At 42.9% G+C, this 21,382-nt stretch overlaps 1 protein-coding gene across 1 annotated transcript in view; it reads left to right on the plus strand.

Moving 5' to 3' along the window:
* The window catches only part of sorcs1 (sortilin-related VPS10 domain containing receptor 1), a gene marked incomplete at both ends in the record, with an annotated part of 457,912 nt that overhangs the window by 185,744 nt on the left and 250,786 nt on the right, over positions 1-21,382 (plus strand). Inside the window, 2 exon segments of the mRNA XM_080722749.1 lie at positions 4,562-4,629; positions 19,169-19,268. Coding sequence (XP_080578875.1) covers positions 4,562-4,629; positions 19,169-19,268 — 168 coding nt within the window.

Below are 21,382 nucleotides of genomic sequence, written 5' to 3' on the forward strand. Positions count from 1 at the left end.
TATCTTGTCTCTCTGTCTGGTCTGTCCAGGGGCGTCACAAGGGGGGCGGGGGGAGTGGGACTGAGTTACTATAGGGCCCAAGGTGGAGGGGCCTTAATTATTTTATACTTTAGCTATATTGAAAAATAGCAAATATACAAGCACAGAGTGCCGCACTGCGAGCTTGTTGATCTGCTATTTTTGAAAAGTCGTGAAAATGTGTGCAAATCTTTGAATATATGTATTTTTTAAAGTGAACATTTGTAACTAAAATTTTGCTTCTGGTGGGTCCCTGGGATGGGGGGTTTGTGGCCAAATACATATCATTTTGGGGGTGCTTCACATGAAAAGGTTTGAGCACCACTGACATAGAAACATAGGTTTTAAATTAAACAAAAACCCTCGAAGGAAATATTCAAAGATTGCACAAATGTTCACGATGTTTCAAAAATAGCAGATCTACAAGCTCGCAGCGCGGAGCTTGTATATCTGCTATTTTTCTATAGTTAAAGCACAAAATGGGAGTGAATCCTTGTACCCGGGGCACAGAATTTGGTGCGACACGCCTGGGTCTGTCTCTCATACTATATCGCTTTCTCCTCAGAACTCTGTATACTGCTGTAGGCCAAGGGCACATACAATACATTATGTCTGTTTGTTATTATTACACAGCGTGCATCCTGGGGCTGTCTGTACCGAATATTTGCATGAAGGTGAAGGTGAGGGACCAATTATATCTTTAGCAACTTTAGATTTTGACATATCAACTGTGTGCATGTTTCTTTGTGGTTGTGTGTGTGTGTGTGTGTGTGTGTGTGTGTGTGTGTGTGTGTGTGTGTGTGTGTGTGTGTGTGTGTGTGTGTGTGTGTGTGTGTGTGTGTGTGTGTGAGTGGTGCGTGAGAGTGTGCATTTGGCAAACAAACGTTAAACAACGTTAAACTCACTTTGCCACTCGATTTGCTTTATGCATGCGCATGCTAGGCCTGGGACGAAATATCGATATATCGCGGTATTACCTCCTGCGATAATTATCGATAAATTGCCGGCAAATATCGACTTTTCCCATTTAACCTACTGTATGGTGCAGTACTATGGTGCAATACGGCCAGCCGCCTGCACTGTTTGTAGCGGGGGCGCTAGTGAGATAAATTAGACTAGAGTGGCAGTATTATGCACATGTGAGGAAGAGAGTGTGAAAGTTAGGTTGTTGTTCAGACCAGAGTCCAGACGCAGACTGTCAGCTGCGCTCTCTGACCATCAGAGGGGCAGAGAGGAGGAATGGAGAGGAGGATACATTGCATCTTATTTTCAATTTACAACAAGGTCAAGTTAATTTGAGCAACACAAGTCTGTTTGTGTTTAGTCAGTGGACACACACATAGGCTACTGTACTGTACACATGCAGCCACCGTTACAATACACAAATGCACAATATACACACCCACGTTAATATTATTGTATTTATTCATACATCCTCACCACTGATATGGATTTAACTTCATTGTATTTTATTGTATTATTATCAAAGCAATAAGAACATGAAACAAATTGGTTACTTGCACTCTCACTATTGAGAAATCATTTTTCCTCCTGCAAATGTATTTTGCACAATATAGCTTATTTTAGAGGTTATTTTAAAGGTCACAATCAGTGTTTTCGCTGTTAAGACAAGGGGAGGCACTTTGCATGCATGCACATTTTTTACATGCGTCAATCCTAATTTAGGCTGTGTGTTTCTTGACAATTAGGCCACATTTTCACTAAATGCTTTTTAGTTATGGATTGATTAGTTAGTAGGTCTACCTATTGTTGTGCTGGACAGACACATTGTGGCCAACCAAGTTGCATTGTTTGTTGTTTGAGGAGGCAAGATCATTTACTTATTAGCCAATTTATAAAATAATCTTGTAAGATTAATGGAATACATGTTTAATTCCAGAGTTTTGCCTTTTATGGTTATTTTTCATTTTCAGTTACAAATATCGTGATATACCGTTGATGACATTTCTTGCAATATATCGAATATCGCAATATATCGAATACCGTGATATTATTGTTGTCGAGAGCCTAATATCGTGATAGATATCGTATCGTGAGATAGCAATATCGTCCCACCCCTAGCGCATACCCTCTATAGGCAAAATACAGATGTACAAGCTCATAGTGTCATACATGCAACATTCTGGTTTAGATATACACAGTATGCAAGTTTTAAATAATAGTGGAAATAGTGGAAATGGCCCCTATGTTCATGCAGCACTGCCATACAACCAGCTATAAAACAGGCCTTAACTCATTGATTGCCACGTGACGAGTTTCCCGAGTCATTCCCTATGGTCCAGGCCGAGTTTTTTTCTTTCATTTAATTAATAATCGCGATGGTGCACATCTGCTGATCCGGATTACAACAGGAAACAGGAAGTAGGCGTGATAAAATAAAATAAAATAAAAAACAGATCTCCATTCACTCCCATGTAAAATTTTGCAGGAAAATGCCCATATCTCTGTTTCCTGTCTGGCGGAAAGTCTCCAAGTGAAAACATGCTAACTAAATTAGCTCATATCTTTGGAACGGTTTGACGGTTTAACGTGCAGTCTTTTGTCGGCGTCGCCGTGGTGCGGCATGCGCACGGAAGTGCACAATCTTACATGAGATATGCTGTTACTACTTTTAAAAGGTAAGAAAAACGGAAAAGCGCGGCAGGGAACGAACAAAGTCGAAAAACAACTTGAGCGGTCAACGAGTGGTTAAAATAGACAAAGAGAATATGTGTGTGAATATTACTCTTCATTTCTGCCACGGAATTTGATTGCAATGTCAAACATCCACCCAGTCACAAAGTAAATAGACGGTGAGCTGCCATTCTTCCGCGGGTCTTTTGTGCTCGTGTCTGGAATGTGATTCTGCTGCCTCTGTGTCGTCGTCCCCCTCCCCACCCCCCATGTCAGCTGCATGGCGTCACAGTCGGGCAGAAACCTTGTATCTCCAAGTTTCAAATTTGTACTTTTTTCGTAAAGTAAAGCCCTGCGTTCATCATACAAGACTGTCGCACAAATCTAGTGAAAATAGCTGATTTACAAGCACACAACGCCTCGCACTGCGAGGCGTTGTGTGCTTGCGTTGTGTGCTTGTAAATCAGCTATTTTCACTATTTGAAATCATTTTTAAAATGCAAAACGAACGGTTTTGGACATACAAGGTTCCCACCCCGACCACAACGATGGCCTACTTTTGCTGGACCCGGGCATCTTTGGTGGGTGCTGCTAACTGTGCGAGGTGTATTCAGATAGCGGTATTTAAAATCATTGTGATATGATTTAGTAATGAGTACGAGACAAGTAGAGCCACCGAGGATGGTGGAATGAATGTTTGAGTAGCATTGTGTTGCACTGAGGCGTGCTTTATTTCCAAAGACCCGCCGTCCTCATAATAGCGGTCTGAGCACACATGGATGGTTTTTTGAAGGTTTCCTTTTTTCTAGGAGCGCACCTCCCTCGAACTTTACCTTAACCCCCAATCCTAACCAACCCCATCCTTAACCCCAACCCCTAAACCCTAAACAACTCTATCCCTAATTAATGTGTACACATGTAGTACCAGATTTGTCTTTTTAAAATTTAAGGAAAGTACGTATACTTAATTGCGACCGTAGGTCCCAGTTTAGTATGTGAACGGTCACAGCTTGACCGTATCTCTGTCTATAAGGCCTGACACCGTGGTTCCCCTGTCACTGTGACATCACCATTGACATCAGAGTGATGTCAGATACTCAGAGCAGGGATCTCCATATATGGGCATAAAAACAGGTGACATCACAGTGATGTCAGCTACTCAGAGCAGGGATTTCCATATATGGGCAAAACAGGGATTCTGTGATGTCAGCTACTCGGAGCAGGGATCTCCATATATGGGCATGAAAGGGATTCTGTGATGTCAGATACTCAGAGCATGGATCTCCATATATGGGAGTTCACAAGCTCACGTTGCGTCACATCGCGATGGATTGTGAGCTTGTGGATCTGCTATTTTCAAAAGATTTCTTTTAACACTTGAAATGGCACGTTTACATTTCACTTAAGTTAAATATTTTAGAACTTTTTCCACCACTGGCATCTGGCAACACTGGCTTCAAGCCACTTTCAATGGAAGCCATGCAGCGACGTGAAGACACAATCGGACGTCCGGCGCGTACCGCTTCAACTTGTCTCAGTGCTCCAATGACACAGTGAAATGTCCATCAATCATTATGTTTTTGTTTCGTAATTTCCACTCCCCTTCCCTCGCCACACAATTCCTGCTTCTAATGAGGGGTGGGCTTTTCATTTTTGCTTTGTCATTGTCGTCAGCTGTTCTTAACCCTAGCTTCATACTTTTCTCGCTCATCATTTAAGCGACTTTGGATACCTTTAAAAGTGCTATACAAGTCTGATGTATTATTATTATTATCACTCTCACGAAAAGGATGAGTAACCCCTCGACTCGGTGGCTCCAGTAGAGGCGGCATGAGCCAGGCGTTTTGTCACAAGGCCTTTGTTCTTAATGACAAATTAAGAGCTTGTTTTTTTGTTTTGTTTTTTGCAGGTGATTCTGATGCTGACCAAGTTGTTTGACTTCAACCTCAACAGTGTCACAGAGAGTTCATTGTGGAGGTAAGCTCCTCAAAAATAAACTACTTACATTTTTTTTTGTAATACATTTTAGTGTTTTTTTGGTTGTGGTTGTATTGGTTTGTTTTCTTTACAAGCGTGTTGCGCTGTAGGGGAGTGTGTCGCTGTTACTACATGTCATCTTTTCGACACCCGACTCTAACCCTCACCCTAACCCTAACCTCCGTGGAGTGAGTCGCTAACCCTCCGGTCGAAATGATGGTCGGGCCCAGCTGTCTAGAAAAGAGTCTGTGAGTCTCGTGTGTTTGAGTCTGAGGGCCCTATTTTAGGTCGAAGTGGTTATACCTACCCACTAGGGATTTATCATGGCGCAAGGCACATTCCCATGCAAAAGTTGCTGTCTTCCGAGACCACAATCATGCCTAAGACACCCCTTACATTATGCATACTGTAGGTGTGGTTTGGGCGTTAATAAAACCCATCACCGTGCCAGATGCCATTGCCTTTAAAACCAGGCTACGCAAGCCGTTATCCCCAGTGCAAGCTTACGCTCCAGCAAAGAGGCAGTCCGACATTGCCTAGGAAATTAGGAGTGAAGGAGACCTCTGAATGTTGTGCCGTTGTGCGCCGGCCCGACATTCCCATTGCAGGCGCGCTCTACCAAATTAATTTGGCATATCGGGTGGTTTTAAAATCTGCTATGTGCTTTCCCAAACACGTGTGGCCAATATAACAATTTTAGGGAATAGCAACAACACACCCACAGGCACCTCCAGGTGCAAATAAAGGAGTCGGCCGCGGGTAGTGTGGCCATAAGATATTGTTTAGGGACAGTGCTAGCTGCCTTGTGCGTAATGCACAGGTACTGTAGCGGGGTTGTGCCAAGGGGTAATTGCAGGGGTGTCGCACCAAATTGTGGGCCCTAGGTACTTTAAGTATTGAAAAATAGCAGATATACAAGCTCACAGTGCGGCACCGAGGGCCGCGCTGCGAGCTTGTAGACCTGCTATTTTTGAAAAGTCGTGAAAATGTGTGCAAAAAAGTCTTTGAATATTTCAAATCCTTTTAAGGTCTTTTGAAAAACCTATGTTTCTGTCAGTGGTGCTCAAAATGTTCATGTGAGGACCTCCAAAATGATATGTATTTGGCCAGAATGGCCACGGACCCACATATCAAAATATTTAGTTCCAGGGAACCCCCCCAGAAGCAAAATGTTAGTTACAAATGTTATCAAAATATATTCAAAGATTTGCACACATTTTCACGACTTTTCAAAAATAGCAGATCTATGAGCTTGTATATCTGCTATTTTTCAATAGCTAAAGTATAAAATAATTCCAGGCCCCTCCACCTTCGGCCCTAGTAACTCAGTCGTCCTCCCGCCCCGGACAGTGTCTGTCTGGGGCTAATCTTGCAAACCACTGGACCGCTGGACCAAAGGTATTGTGCATGCTGCCACTAGGCCAAGGAGGCAAATCTGACATTTTCACAAATCTTCACTATATCTGAACAACTCAGGTGAACGTGCTTAGTTTCTGTCCACCACCCATGCAGTCTCTTACACAGTACACAGATAATAGAAATCCTATTGCCTCTGGAGAAATGGTTCTTGTCCAAGACAACTGGCAGACGGAGGCAATAATGTCTTAAACCACATTTGCATAGAAATGAGTTGTGCCTGCTGAATAAAAAAAAAAAAACTTTTTGAAACAAAATAATGACGTATTTAAATGTTGGTCAAGGTGCTAATGTGAAATTTTTGTGCTATTACAATTTGGCATTTCAGGGTGTGGACAAACGTGTCGCAGCTGTTGTTGTTGGGTGTGTATTAATGTGTTTTGAGAGGCATGAGGGTACAATCAAGGAGCAATTCTAATTTCATGGTATGAGTCAAAAAACAAACATGGAAAGAATAAAAATGCTTTTTCGTCACTGTCGGATGGAAACCTTGTACGTCCAAAACTTTTATTTTTAATTTAATATTTTTTAAAACAGATCCACAAACTCGTGAGTTGTGATCTTGCAGATTTGCTACTCGCCACTTTTGTGTGACACTCTTGAATGAAAAAAATAGGGCAAAAGTTGAAATATAGAGATGTGAGGTTTCTGCCCAACAGCAACTGTATTATGCTTGTTGTCACTTCAAATGAACCAATCAACATCAATAGATAGATTGTTTGCCCCCCCCCCCCCCATCCCTTGCTAGCCGTTAAATTGTTTTTAGAAGCACGTTGAAATGGAAGAGCCTGATTTATTTATTTATCAGGCGGACAGCTGGTGGAGCTTTTCATAGTAACTTGCGACCTGACGTTCGCAACTAGCCTTTGATGACTATGACAACATCTATTGACAATTTTTGTGAATAAAATAAAAAACTAGACTAAAATGTTATAGGGAGGGACTAGAGGAGAAGAGATCCAGTAGAACTAAAATACAGTTTCTGCTCGGTTTGCGCTAGGGTGTTGCACTCTGAAATTGTTGTGAGCTTGTAGATCGGCTATTTTCAGCATGCAAAACATGCGTGTGAAATCAGCCATTACGACGACATCAAGGCCCGTTAAAATAGATGTTTGACGTCAAAATCACCTGTAGATTTATTCAACTAAAATCTGTGATAGTTAGTAGACTAAAACAAAACAAAAATAAAACAAAATTTCAGATGACTAAAATATGAGTGACACTAGGTCTGTCACGATTATGACATTTTACATGACGATTAATTGTACCTCAAATACTTGCGATTAACAATTTAATTGTGTATTTGTCGTTGACAATTACATTTCTGTTTGGCTTTTAGGCTTTGAAATTGCACATGGCAGATATGACACATAACCTAAATATACAAAGAAATTAAGGACATATTTGACAACTTTACACTTTAAAAAGAACATCGATAGTGGAAATAGCCGATCTACAAGCTCACAACGCGTCGCGATGCGACGCGTTGTGAGCTTGTAGATCTGCTATTTCCAATACCTTTTGAAAGTGTTTGTAACTATATAAACATTCTATATAAAACCTTCTCAACATGGAAACGATTATGATGATTGTCAAATAATTGCGATTAGACGATTATTATGACAGCCCTAAGTGACACTAAATGTAATTTAGTCCAAAGACTAAGACAATTTGCTGTCAAAATGAACACTGCCCTGCTGGTGAGGGAATCCATCGGCTGAACAGGGCTGGATTGGTCCCGTCGTGTCTTTCATCAAAGCAGAAGCCATTGACACTCGGGGCTCGTGAGACAATGACATCATCGGGCTATTGATCGGCTCCAACGGAGGACCCCATCGCAGAGCTGCTTGATTTAAGAGCCAATGACTTATTTTTAGTGTTACAGCAACTCTCCACATGAACCGATAAAATCACCCACGGCCTCGCCAGATCCCCGGGAAGATGAAATAAGTTACATTAAATAGAAAATGATGGCTTCTCAAGGACAGATGAGTTTGAGTGAAACTCGTCAGTCTCTTCTCTGCGGGCGTCTCTCGACGCTGGTCTTTTTTTCATTTTTTTTTAAGTCTTTTTGCTAGCGCTTTGTGAAAGGTACAGTATAGGTGTGGAATAAGTACTGGGATTGTTTTTGTTTTGTGTTAGTAGCCTGACAGTGCATCGCGGGTTCGAGTCCTGTCCCCGTCGATCTTCACTGCATGTCTCTCCCAGTTCTCACTCCCTGTTTCCTGTCCATCTCCACTTTCCACTATAAATACATGCAGAAAAGCCCCAAAACTACCTTTAAAATATCAGTATATATACACCAGTAAGACTCCCTAATCGGGAGATAAGCGACCGTCAGGTCACAGCGTGATTTTAGGCCAAAATCTGTAGGATTAGTGTCCAAAAATGTGTTTGAAAAAATCGGCCTGATGGTGGCGCTATATGGGACAGATCCATGTTGATGACATGAGTGTAGAGCAAGTGTGTACCGATTTGCGTGATTTTAGGGCAAAATTTGTAGGAGCAGTGTCCAAAAATGTGTTTGAAAAAATCGGCCTGATGGTGTAGCGCCACCATCAGGCCGATTTTTTCAAACACATTTTTGGACACTAATCCTACAGATGGGACAGATCCATGTTAATGACATGATTGTAGACATACTATGTAGCTATTTGCGTGATTTTAGGGCCAAATCTGTAGGATATTAGGATCACAACACCGTTACGGCATTGTGAGCTTGTAGATCTGCTATTTTTTAGCTTTGGTGTAGAGGGGAAAAAGAGCAGACTAAGTACAGAGTGAAAGGTCAAGTTTATTAAGTATTGACGGTTCAAGTGGATAAATATCTGCAAAACACAAATTGACATGAATCCAAAATATACTGATGATTGTGCTGTCTAACAATGAAACTATGAAATGGTTGTGGGGGTCCCCGCTTCATCTCTCTCTAAACTAAGGGGTCCTTGGCCTGAAAACGTTGAAGACCCCTGAAGGTAGAGTAATTGCATTCCACCACTGGTGAAAGCCAAGTAGACAGCTGTGTGGGTCTAAAAAAGCTGAGTGATTCTGAGATTCCATTCATCAGTGCAGCTTATTTATAGCTGAGTCACCACTCGAGTTTGTCCAGTGAATGAGGTTAAGTTAATGAAACATCCAACAAACTGATCTTTGAAGACGATATGACTCACGGAGAGAAATGGATTATGAATGTCATTGTGACTCTTGCCGGAGCACTCATTCAATGCCACTTTGACTATGCATGCACCTCTTGATTCTCCAATATCCCAATGTCACTATTAACACCGGCTTCGAATGCTATCAGCGCACTGAATGGGATTTTTTCACGTGTTTTCAGACCATTGAATGGTGCAGTAGTTGCGATACTGACCTACTAACGGGGCCGGGCGCAGTAGCTTCATTGTCATCATTCAATGGGTTGATGGTAGTAGGTTTAGTAAGGAACGCTCACGTCGTTAAGTAGATTTAACCGTTTATTGCATAAATGGAATACAGTTAATCTTGGCGTTGGGCTCCGCATTCGTAGCCCATTCATAGGTAGAGAAAGCAAGCCGTATTTACAGGAGCCTTCCCTACTGATTGAGAGCGTTGATTGGAATTGAGAGCGTTGATTGGACTATGGCAGTCATGTGACATAATGACCAGCAGATATGAGAATGAAGAATGAGAACATAGCTGACTGACAGCTGACTACATCTGGGGTGGGATGACTCCCGTGTCCTGCATAAACTAACGGGTTTGCTCCATTTATTGTCATCATTCAGTGGGTTGACTGAAAAGTCGGGGGGACGATGATTTACGATGCTGGCCCCCTGGTTTACAGCACCTAGGTGAAATCACTTATCCTACCTTTAACTCTTCTATTCTATTTGTCGGCTAGCGACGCAATTTGGAGTGCTGATCCCAAACTAGTTCGGCTTTTTTTGTCGGCAAGCAACACTGTCCTTACCGTGAGCTGATTCTTTATTCTTTATTCAATGTAATCCAATGCAGATGGCCAACTTTGAAGCCCATTTTCTCTGAATCTATGCTTTTCTGGAAGAGGACAGCCTTTATTCGCGGCAAAATAGACGAAAAATGTGCTTCTAACAATAACATTAGCCTATAGGTAATGCGCTAGAGGTAATGCACTATGCGCCGGAAAGGCGCATAGTGAGGACACACACGAAACGCACGCACGCACGCACGCGCACACACACACACACACACACACACACACATAATCGCTTTCAATCGCCATGCATACGTAACCTATTATGTTCATATTAGTGCCCCTACTTATCGTCGTTGTCGGGTGAAAACCTTTTATGTCCAAAACCGTTAGTTTTGCATTTATCATTTTAAAAATGATTGAAACCAGTGAAAACAGCCGATCTACAAGCACACAACGCCTCGCATCGCGAGGCGTTGTGTGCTTGTAGATCTGCTGTTTTCACTACTTTGGGGCGACGGACTTGGATGATGATGCAGGGCTTTACTTCGCGAAAAACAGTACACATATGAAACTTATAGAGATAAGAGGTTTCCACCCGACAACGTCGTTATGTGTCTGTCTGTCAGCTGGAATGCCTCACTGCTAAAATGTTGAGGCACTCAACGTGTACAGTATTCATACTGGAGTGGTGGTTGGCTAAATGGATGTTATGCATTTTGCGGGTTCTGTGTAATGCAGGCTATAATGACACCTACCTTTACCTACCAAACTTTTACCCTGGTAAAGGTTTACTCCACTGCAATGCTTTGACAGTTTTACTTATTAGTTACTTTGCAGATTTGTGTTATTACCGGTATTATTAATATTATTACAGTTTGGGAACTGTAATATGTTCTTTTTGCCAGTGTCACCAAGGCAAGATGTTGTGCATTATTATGCATTAACTGTGTGATGGTCAGCGATAAATGATGTCTGTGATTTACATATGTGAACACACATGATAAGCGGCCGCACATGCCATAGTAAAGTTGAATAATGTAAACACTGTCTCAATTAAAACAACAAACAAAAGAATAACAACAAACTGTGTAGTGGTTAGATCAACTCATACATGTGGGAATGAACTTCCAGACATGGCTGCTTGCCAACAGAAAAGCTATTATAGTTAAAAACAACAACAACATCCATGTTGGGAATGATTGACTTATTTCCCTCCACTCTATTGTCAAAGTTTCCGCCTTTTTTGTTTCTCTCATATTTTGTCGTATGAATGTTTAGTTAAAGATGGGGTTCCATGATTTCCCCCCCTCTAAAACATGATTATCAGGTATTATGATTATACTAGGAGGAAGATTTTTTGTCCCAAAAAAGTGTACAGAAATATTTAAAATTAGGTTTTTATGTGGCCACACCTACCAGTTCATTAAGAATGCCTGGTTGTCATGATGGGTGGTAACCCAGCTGAAGTTAGCCACACCCACAGTGTTGGGTGAATGGCAAAAGAGGAGGGGATGATTATATGATGTAACTCTATCTGTGTTTTTGGATTGGCACTTTTAAACCACAAGGTGGCAGCCTCGAGGAAGAAACCCAAAATACAAAGGCGATACATAATTGCTCATATAGCAACCACACCAGGGGGTCTAATGAAATACTGTCAACCTCCTAGACACATGAAAACCAAAAAAGTACAAAACTATGGCACCAAGCTTTGCTCATCCAAGTTCACCCAGTGTGTCTGTTATCATAGCATATTTAACTCATACAGTGCCATCCGGCCACAAGGGGTGCTAGAGTGCCAGAAATTTATCCATAGACCTTCTTTATAGCTTTCGTTGACCCTCCCCCAACTGGCTTGTGTTTTCACTCCAGTCAATGCTATGGGTGTCGAGAGGAGGAAGCTAGCTGACACGTAGCCAAAATGCTAACCCATTTAGAAGCCCGATCTAAAGCTATTTCAGCCGCAAAAAACTTTCTCTTTGGGTCTGGGGACACAATCCGGAGAAAATCCTGTCTAAAGATGTGATTTATTATTGGAGTGGGCGGCGCGATTCGGCCGTTAGCGCGAATACGGCCCGTGGATGGCCGAGTCTAAGTCCCGGCCAAGGATGGACGTCTAGACCGGGGCTTCGTTGAGGCCTCCGATAAAATAATTAATTTTATTAAATATCCCGGACATGTTCGGGATAGGCACCCTGGAATACGTCGCGCCACCTACAATGAACATTCGGTGAACATTGGGGGGGGTCTAAACTTTATTTTAAACCATTTTCAATGGAATAAATCGTCGGAGCATCTAGCGTCTCTCGTTGGTGAGCGCTGGGCGAGCCGGGACCACCCACGTTGCTCCAAGCAGCTCGGGGTAAGTAAAATAGCAAATAAAAAATTGTTTTTGATCCCGAATATCCCGAACATGTTCGGGATAGGCACTTAAAGGGTTAATCAAAGATCAACATTTAACCACATAGACTCTGATGCCTGACAGCGTCTCGCAGGTTTGAATCCCAATCCCGACGACCTTTGCTGTGTGTCACTCCACATCTCTCTCCCCATTCCCTGTCAGTCTACTGTTCTATCAATAAAGCCATAAAAGCCCCAAAACAAATCTTAAATGCTCGCTTAACCGAAAAGAAAACATACCGTGTAATTTGTACTTCTGAAAACTATATGCCTATGTAATATCTATACTTTGACTCAAGTACTAGAGCTAATGGGCTTCGGTAAAGTGCCTGCCCACCACTGCGGAGGTTGGTTTGAACCCACCGTTGCATCCGTCTTTGTCGAGCGTCTATAACACAATTGGGAGGGAGGGTGATACGTTTTTGTCACTGCATGTGTTCCTACAGGCTGGGGTGGCATCTGTCAGCAGGGAGTGTTGGGCTCTATGTCCTCCCTGTGGGGGCTCCTCGCTGGCAGGGGAGTCAGTGACAACACACACATGTACTGTGTACTGGGGAGGAATCAATTGGCATAATGACTGAATTGGGGACTACTGGAGTTGAGGACTTTGTTCACAACAGAGTATGACAGGGGTCTTCAACGTTTTCAGGCCAAGGACCCTTTAGTTGAGAGAGAGATGAAGCAGGGACCCCCCCCCCCCCCCCCACACACACACACACACACACACACACACACACACACACACACACACACACACACACACACACACACACACAATCTTTTCATAGATTCCATATAGTTTCATCGTTTTACAGCACAGTCATCAGTGTTGGTGTGTTTTCAGATATTTAAACCTCTGAACCGTTGATACTTAATAAACTTGACCTTTCACTCTGTACTTAGTCCCTTAGTTCCCCTTTACACCAAACCTCTTTGCCAAAAACAGCCAATCGACAAGCTCACAACGCCTCGCAGAGCGAGGCATTGTGAGCTTGTAAATCTGCTATTTTTGGCCAAAGTTCTCAGAATATGGATGCTAGGGTTCAAGTGGTTAAAAAGGAGAAAAAAGTTTCTATCACACAAAGATTTGGATGACCCCCTTTAGTAACTCTGAGGACCCCCTAGGGGTCCCGGACCCCCCCTGTTGAAGAACCCCGGAGTATGGGAACGTATAACTTTACACTGGACAGAGTAAAGCACCTTGCAATAGGCCTGGTCTTCAAGACATGCAAGAATACAGGGATACCCATGTACCGGTACCTGTCAGACTACTTCAGTAGCGTAAAAGACACACACACAACACCAGAAGGAGCCCCATTGATCTCACTGAACTCCGTTTCGGAACACAAAGGGGGTCAAATTCATTCTACTGCTATGCCGCCAGAATGTGGAATGCCTAAACAAAGTGTGACTCCTTCAATGTACAGGTGGATTGTAACTGGCCCTTGTAAAGAGAGATGAAGCAGGGACCCCCACAACCTTTTCATAGATTCCATATAGTTTCATCGTGTCAATTTGTGTTTTCAGATATTTAACCACTTGAGCCGTCAATACTTAATAAACTTTACCTTTCACTCTGTACTTAGTCCGTTCTTTTCCCCCTCTACACCAAAACTCTTTGCCGAAAATAGGCGATCTACAAGCTCACAGCGCCTCGCAGCGCGAGGCGCTGTGAGCTTGTAGATCTGCTATTTTTGGCTAAAGTGCTCAGAACATGGATGCTAGGATTCAAGTGGGTAATATAAAAATGGAGAAAAAGGTTTCTATCACACGATTTGGAGGACCCCCTGTAGTAACTCTGAGGACTCCCTAGGGGTCCCGAACCCCCTGTTGAAGACCCCTGGTTTACTGTACACATCTTTCTTATTACTACTCGCATAATACTGTATGATGTTTTTTGCATATTATTTAGTGTGGTTGCTACTGTATGCAACACATAATTTGTTCTAGGTCTGAGAACTTTTATGCCAGCTAAGGTGAACCTGTTTTTGGAGCTGTGTGGAACACAAGCTCCCTATACGTGGCCGTGTGTGTGGGTCTCCGTCCGTGTCTGTATGTAGCCTAAACTTCGGCACGCTACTAGTCCCGCACCATTTACGCCACCCCCGCAATATATACATCAAAACGTGCGGCTCGGCCGGGAATGGTGTGCTAGTAACTTTCTTTCCGATCCGCCTTACAATGGCGACGTAATCGGCAAAAAACGACGCTGAATTGTCCCCATTGACTTATAATGGGACAATGCAAGACATCACATTCAAGTATTTTTCTCTCGCAAAGCATAGGAGCTACAGTTTCAAACCTCGGAGAGGAGATTCATAATGATTTTAAGAATGAATCGAAAAATAATTACATCATTCGGCCTCATGGTGGCGCTATAACGGCCCACTTTGCGTTTTGCCCCGTAACTCTTGAACCGTAGATCGGAAAATTAAAATTCTTTTTTCCCTGGATTCCTTGGGTCAAGACGCATCTCCCCATATAGGCCACGCCCATTTGCGCCAGGATAGATTTTCCGCCATCTTGAATTTTCTCCAAAACACACTTTTTGCTCCTTTTCCTACATATTTTCTTCAAATGTCACAAAAATCGGTACACATGATCCTGGGTGACCAGAGAGGTGCTGTTGAGTCTAGCCTGCCCTGAGCATCAACTGCAACACACACACACACACACACACACACACACACACACACACACACACACACACACACACACACACACACACACACAGCTCCACTTCGAACAGAGGTTCGATTTTTATTTGTTAACCTTTTAACTGAAGTTATCTGGGTTGTAAGGCCAGATATCTTGTAATATAATGTCCAATCAGACAGGATCCATGCACCTATAATATAAATGGTAAGACGGAATTCAGTTCCCAGTGGATTCCTCGTGACACACGTCAGTGTAACCACACTTGCAATTCCCATTTGTCTTTAAATGTCTAGATCAGGGGTCTTCAACAGGGGGTCCTCAGAGTTACTACAGGGGGTCCTCCAAATCTTTGTGTGATAGAAACCTTTCTTTCATCCTTTTTTATACTAACCACTTGAACCCTAGGGTCCATATTGGGAGAACTTTAGCCAAAAATAGCAGATCTACAAGCTGCGAGACGTTGTGAGCTTGTAGATCGGCTATTTTCGGCAAAGAGGTTTGGTGTAGAGGGGAAAACGAGCAGACTAAGTACGGATTGAAAGGTCACGTTTATTAACACATGGGCGGCCAAGGTTTATAACATTTATAGCTGTTGCTGGTGCCACCATTGACTTACGTTATGTTTTGATGAGCCCCGCAAGCTTCGTGCGTGTGCACGTGCGTGTCCAGAGAAGATTGAGGAGGTACTCCATCTGTTTACAAACGCTCGCGAAACTCGCGGTAAAAAAATCGCGGTAAATTCGCGGTAAAGTGTCGCCGTGAAAACAATCAGCTCTCTGCCTCCATGGGGCTGTTTTTACCTCATTCTGAGAAAAAGCCGTTCTTATGTTTCAAAGTAGAATCTAAAGCCATGTAAAATCCTTCCGTGTGGGGAGAGACAGGGGGCTTCCTGCCCTGGCTGGGTGACGTAATGGATTCAGGGCATGCAAAGGGAAGCTGCGGTCTCGAAAAGTTAACTATTTGTTGACTCGTCCCTCGACGATATAACTTCCTGTGGCAGGGTGACATCTAGTGGCCAAATCTCGTCCCTGAACGAGTTTGGCTCCCCAAGTGTTAAGTATTGACGGTTCAAGTGGTTAAATATCTGAAAACACAAGTTGACATGAATCCAAAATAAACTGATGACCGTTGCTGTCAAACCTTGAAACTATATGGAATCTATGAAAAGGTTGTGGGGGTCCCTGCTTCACCTCTCTCTCAACTAAGGGGTCCTCGGCCTGAAAACATTGAAGACCCCTGGATCGATTTGGATGAATTGAATACACAGAACCTTAAATGTCTTGAATTGAATACACAGGACCTTAATGGAAACAAGCCCTGAGCCTGAGGGCTTATCTGGGTTCTCCTTTTAGAATTCTCTTTTTCTCTCATAAATTTGTACCACCTTGCCTTGTTAATAAAGTATAAAATCTATCAATCAAACAATCCTGGTTTGACAACGTTGACAAGGTGCTGCTTTCAGGGTCTGATAATGGTAACCTGCATATTGGCAGCTTAACGGATTGAATAGTAAATCATTTACACTCACATTGACTATCTAGCAGATTCTTCTGGTACATAAGGAGATGAAAAATGAAGAGAAACTGAACTCAGCTACTGCTTGATTTAACCTCTCTTTCTTAAAATGACAACCTCTATTGCACAGGAAACTATTAACTTGATTTATTCACCAGGGTAATGTCAACTATGTTTCATTCCAAAGTACTTGAGTCAAAGCATATACTGTAGATACTCCCGGTCAAACATTAGTTTTTTTTACAAGTGAAAGTTGTGCTGTCAAATTTGCACTTAAAGTATTGGAGTAGGCCTACTTAAATACTTAAGTGTTCAACAACAGTACGAATTGCAAAAGCATACTTTCTTTTTCACTCATGTAATGCCATTTAACATGTTGCACAATTATTCCCAATGGTCCAGGCTGCCAAAACCGAGTTTGACTATTTTCACAATTTCTGCCTCTAATATTTGACAATTTGTAATTTTAGAGGTATTAAAAAGGCCTTAAATTGTCACTTTAGAAATGTGCAGATGCCCCCTATACACTTGAACTTTATGTTAGTTTGTTTTCTGTGGAGTGAGTAAACAATGTTGCACATCAAGTTAATCATCTGGGGACCCCCCAAAATAAATTGAGGACCCTTTGGGTCTATGGGACGAGTGGTGGAAAGTGATGCTGGATGGTGCTGTTCGTTAGCTTATTGATCACCAATTATCTCCGGAAGATCACCTGACACATTGATTTCATAATCGTAACAAAAACAGGTTTGCCTTTTGTAAGCGGAAAACGTTTATCTTTTGACTGATATTGTGTCCTTTTTGCCAGTGTCACCAAGAAAACCTGCTGCCTTGTGTGATGAGCCATGATAATGAAACCCATGTATTACATAGGCATGTGCATAAACGTACATACATTATGTATGTACCGTAGGGTTGTTCTGCACTCTGATGGAGGTTTGCATAGCTGCAGGCAAAACGTGTTGTGATTCTTTTGACAAATTACTGGTATAGTGCGGGAACGGATGATACACTACCTTTAACATTGATGAGTGGTATCTGATAGTAATAACTGCTATCGAGTGTTTGTTCAATAATGGGGTCTCCCTGTCTCTTATGCTCTTTAATAAACAAAATACAGGATAAACAGGTGAAATTGGAAGTGATGACTCACGCAGAAATGAGCAGACACAATTGAAGGTGATACCAGTAAGACTCCCTAATCTATAATGCCTCCCCCTGGCCAGCCGGGGCTCCTGATGGAGGGGAAAGGAGCTTGTTGGAATAACGTGTTCCTTCCACGCGCTACGTCCATACCGGGGAAATCCCCACTGTCAGGTGAAAAGAAGCAACTTGGACTCCTCGTGCATAGAAGGAAGCATGAGTTCAGTCCGTTGTCTCCCCAGGCACGGATTACATAGGCAATTGGCACTGGGTAAAAATGGGTTACAAAATCGTGGGATAAAAAAAAAATATATAAAAAAAAGACTCCCTAATCGGGAGATAAGCGACCGTCAGGTCGCATACCAAAACTTTAGAAGGCAATGGTAGCCAATCAGGAGGGAATATCAAAATCTAGAAGAGGGCCATGTGAGAAATGAGGGGTGGAGGTTGTGGTTTGGCAGCGAAGGAGTGTGTGTGCACAGTTTGGCATGGATAGGGGCAACGGTGGCGGAGATATGAGTAGGGCAAAAGTGTGACGTGACATGTGACGGACAGACTGCGCGACCGCAATAAACCTTCTCTCTTCTGATTGGATAATTGATCTGAAAATGCACTGGAGCTGGAAAGATATACAAGATAATACAAGCTCACAGCGCGGCACAGAGTGCCGCATAGTGAGCTTGTAGATCTGCTATTTATTTTTTTTATCGTGAAAATTTGAATTTTGACCCCATTCAATAAGTGTCTTTTGAATCCTTCTAAGATTTTTTTGAAAAACCTATGTTTTCTATGTCAGCAATCTGGCTAGCCATCGTCAAAGAGAGGGTCCTTTTCACTTAAATGGAGCTCAGTTAGTCTGTTCTTGAGAGACCACTATGTCAGTGGTTCTCAAACTTTTTCATGAGAAGGACCCCCAAAATGATATTTATTTGGCCACGGACCCCCATCTCAAAATATTTAGTTCCAGGGCAGGAACCACCCAGAAGCAAAATTTGAGTTACAAACGGTTGCTTTAAAAAATACACATATTCAAAGATTTGCACACATTTTCACAACTTTTTCAAAAAATAGCAGATCTACAAGCTCGCAGCGCGGCACTCGGTGCCGCGCTGTGAGCTTGTATATCTGCTATTTTTCACTGGTTAAAGCGTTCAATAATTCTAAGCCCTAAATGGGTTAAAATATCACTTGCATCTTGAAGAAAGTGAGCTTTGTATATATACCATTCAGGGCCACTGCTTATGCAAATTCTCCTCTAAACAACTGGGGTCAGCGCAGGGTGACCGTTAACGATTTGGCCTCTTGTACTCCTGGTCCGCTGCCGCGGTGCCGGCGGCTGCGTAAAGCAGGAGAGGGACTTCATTGTTTTGCCTGCTTCTCTCCCGCTTTGGAATTCTCCAGGGAACGTTTAATTGCGACGAGTAAATTCATCAAGTGTTTTATCAGCCCTACTCTTCTGATTTTCAATTTCAGGTCAACAGACTACGGCGCCACTTACCAGAAGCTGAACGAGAAAGTGGGAGCGAAGACGATACTCAGTTATTTGTACGTCAGCCCCAATAACAAGAGAAAGGTAATGTGTGTTTTTTTTATTATTATTATTATGGCATCGTTGCTGTCGGACGGAAACTTTGCATCTCCATATTTCAACTTTTTTTTTGTTTGTTTTTTCGTGAACAAATGTCCCACACTGTACGAGAGTGTCATGCAAATGTAGCATAAATAGCAGATAAGCTCACAACACGTTGCATTGCGCCATTGTGAGCTTGTAACCTGTAAAAGAGGTCAAGTGTGTCTGTGGCTTGTACAAATATTAAAACCAATTCTCAGACGGGTGGCTGGCATCTCCCTTAAGCCTCTATCATAGTCCAAGGTGAAGAGCTATCACCTCACCGCGGTGTAGTTTTCTAGCTATCGCCTAAAATGTCTAACAAAGCCTAGGTGATAGCTAGAAAACTACACCACGGTTAGGTGATAGCTCTTCACCCTGGACTATGATAGAGGCTTTAGAGATAGGGCGAGAAGTTCAGTCACCCGCCGAGAGAGACTTAAAGTAAAACCGCTGCTCCTTCGCTTGGAGAGGAGCCAGCTTAGGTGGTTGGGGTATGGATGCCACCCGAGCGGACCAAGGACCAGGTGGAGGGATTACATCTTCATACTGGCCTGGGAACGCCTCGGGATCCCCAAGGGGGAAGTGGATAACGTTGCTCAGGAGAGGGAAGACTGGAAATCTCTGTTGGAACTGTTACCCCCGTGACCTGATTCCAGATAAGCGGTTGAAGATGGATGGATGGATGAAGAGCTTATGATTACTTGGGGTTTTCAACCGGGAGTCCGGGACCCCTAGGGGGTCCTCAGTGTTACTACAGGGGGGTCCTCCAAATCTTCCAATCCTTTTAATATTAACAACCTGAACCCTAGCGTCCATATTCTGGGAACTGTAGCCAAAAATAGCAGATCTACAAGCTCACAACGCCTCGCATTGCGAGGCGTTGTGAGCTTGTAGATCGGCTATTTTCGGCAAAGAGGTTTGGTGTAGAGGGGGAAAAGAGCAGACTAAGTACAGAGTGAAAGTCAAGTTTATTAGGTAATGATGACAGCTCAAGTGGTTAAATATCTGAAAACACAAATTGACATGAATCCAAAATACACTGATGATTCAGATTGTGCTGTCAAACGATTAAACTATATGGAATCTATGAAAAGGTTGTGCCCTGCTTCATCTCTCTCTCAACTAAGGGGTCCTTGGCCTGAAAAAACGTTGAAGACCCCTGGATAAATAATGAGTACATTGGATCCATTGGAACGCGTTTTCTTTTCTTTTCTGTTTTTTCACATACAAGGTTTCAGCGGTGACATTACTATAGAATTGACCCCTTGTGTACAGTAGATGTGCGGGTTTCTACAGCTGCCCTGTTTTCATGAGCGCAGGACACTCAGTAACAGGGACGCGCAGAGAATTTTAGAGAGGCAGGGGCTGAAATCTCTAAACGGGCCTTTTGGTGGAAATAATAGCAGCGTGACGCGTTGTGAGGTCGGCTTGGAGGTCGGCTATTTTCGGTGCTTGATACCACACTAAATTAAACATGATCAAATCAATACTGGAGATGTGGCGTAACGGCATGGATTTCTACCCAGAGAGGGCAATTCTTTCAACATAAGATGCTGCATTCAAGTTTAGGAGAATCGAATGCTGCCTTCATATATGGCATGGAAAGGCAGAGCATTTATTTCAGCATAGTAAAAAACTGCACTCATGGTCTGGAGAGGGCACTTTTTACAGAAGGATAAAAGGGCATGGGCTCGAGCCCCCTTTCTTGTCTATGTGTGCACGTGCCTGCTCAGCGACCAGGCATGTATCATCATCACTAACTCTGTTTGATGCCTCACTCTCCCTCTGTCACTAATTAAACTGGTGGAGGAGAAGCCATTATGAAAAAACACAATAACCACCTAGAGAGGAAGCCAAAGCCCACAGAAAAATACTCCCCAAATGTTAATATTAATCGTTGTACTACAGTTGCTCTCTCTTTTTCTCTCCAGCTCTTTCCCAGAAATGAATCAATTATGGACCAGGTGAGGGGGGGGGGTGGTTTGAGGGAGTTTTCAGGTCATGCAAATCAGCGATTCCCAAACTGCGGGCCGGGGCCCCACTGTTGGGCCGTGAGGATTTTGCAAGTGGGCCCC

Source organism: Nannobrachium achirus, assembly GCF_963921795.1.
Source record: "Nannobrachium achirus genome assembly, chromosome: 3".
NCBI classification, from domain to species: Eukaryota; Metazoa; Chordata; class Actinopteri; order Myctophiformes; family Myctophidae; genus Nannobrachium; species Nannobrachium achirus.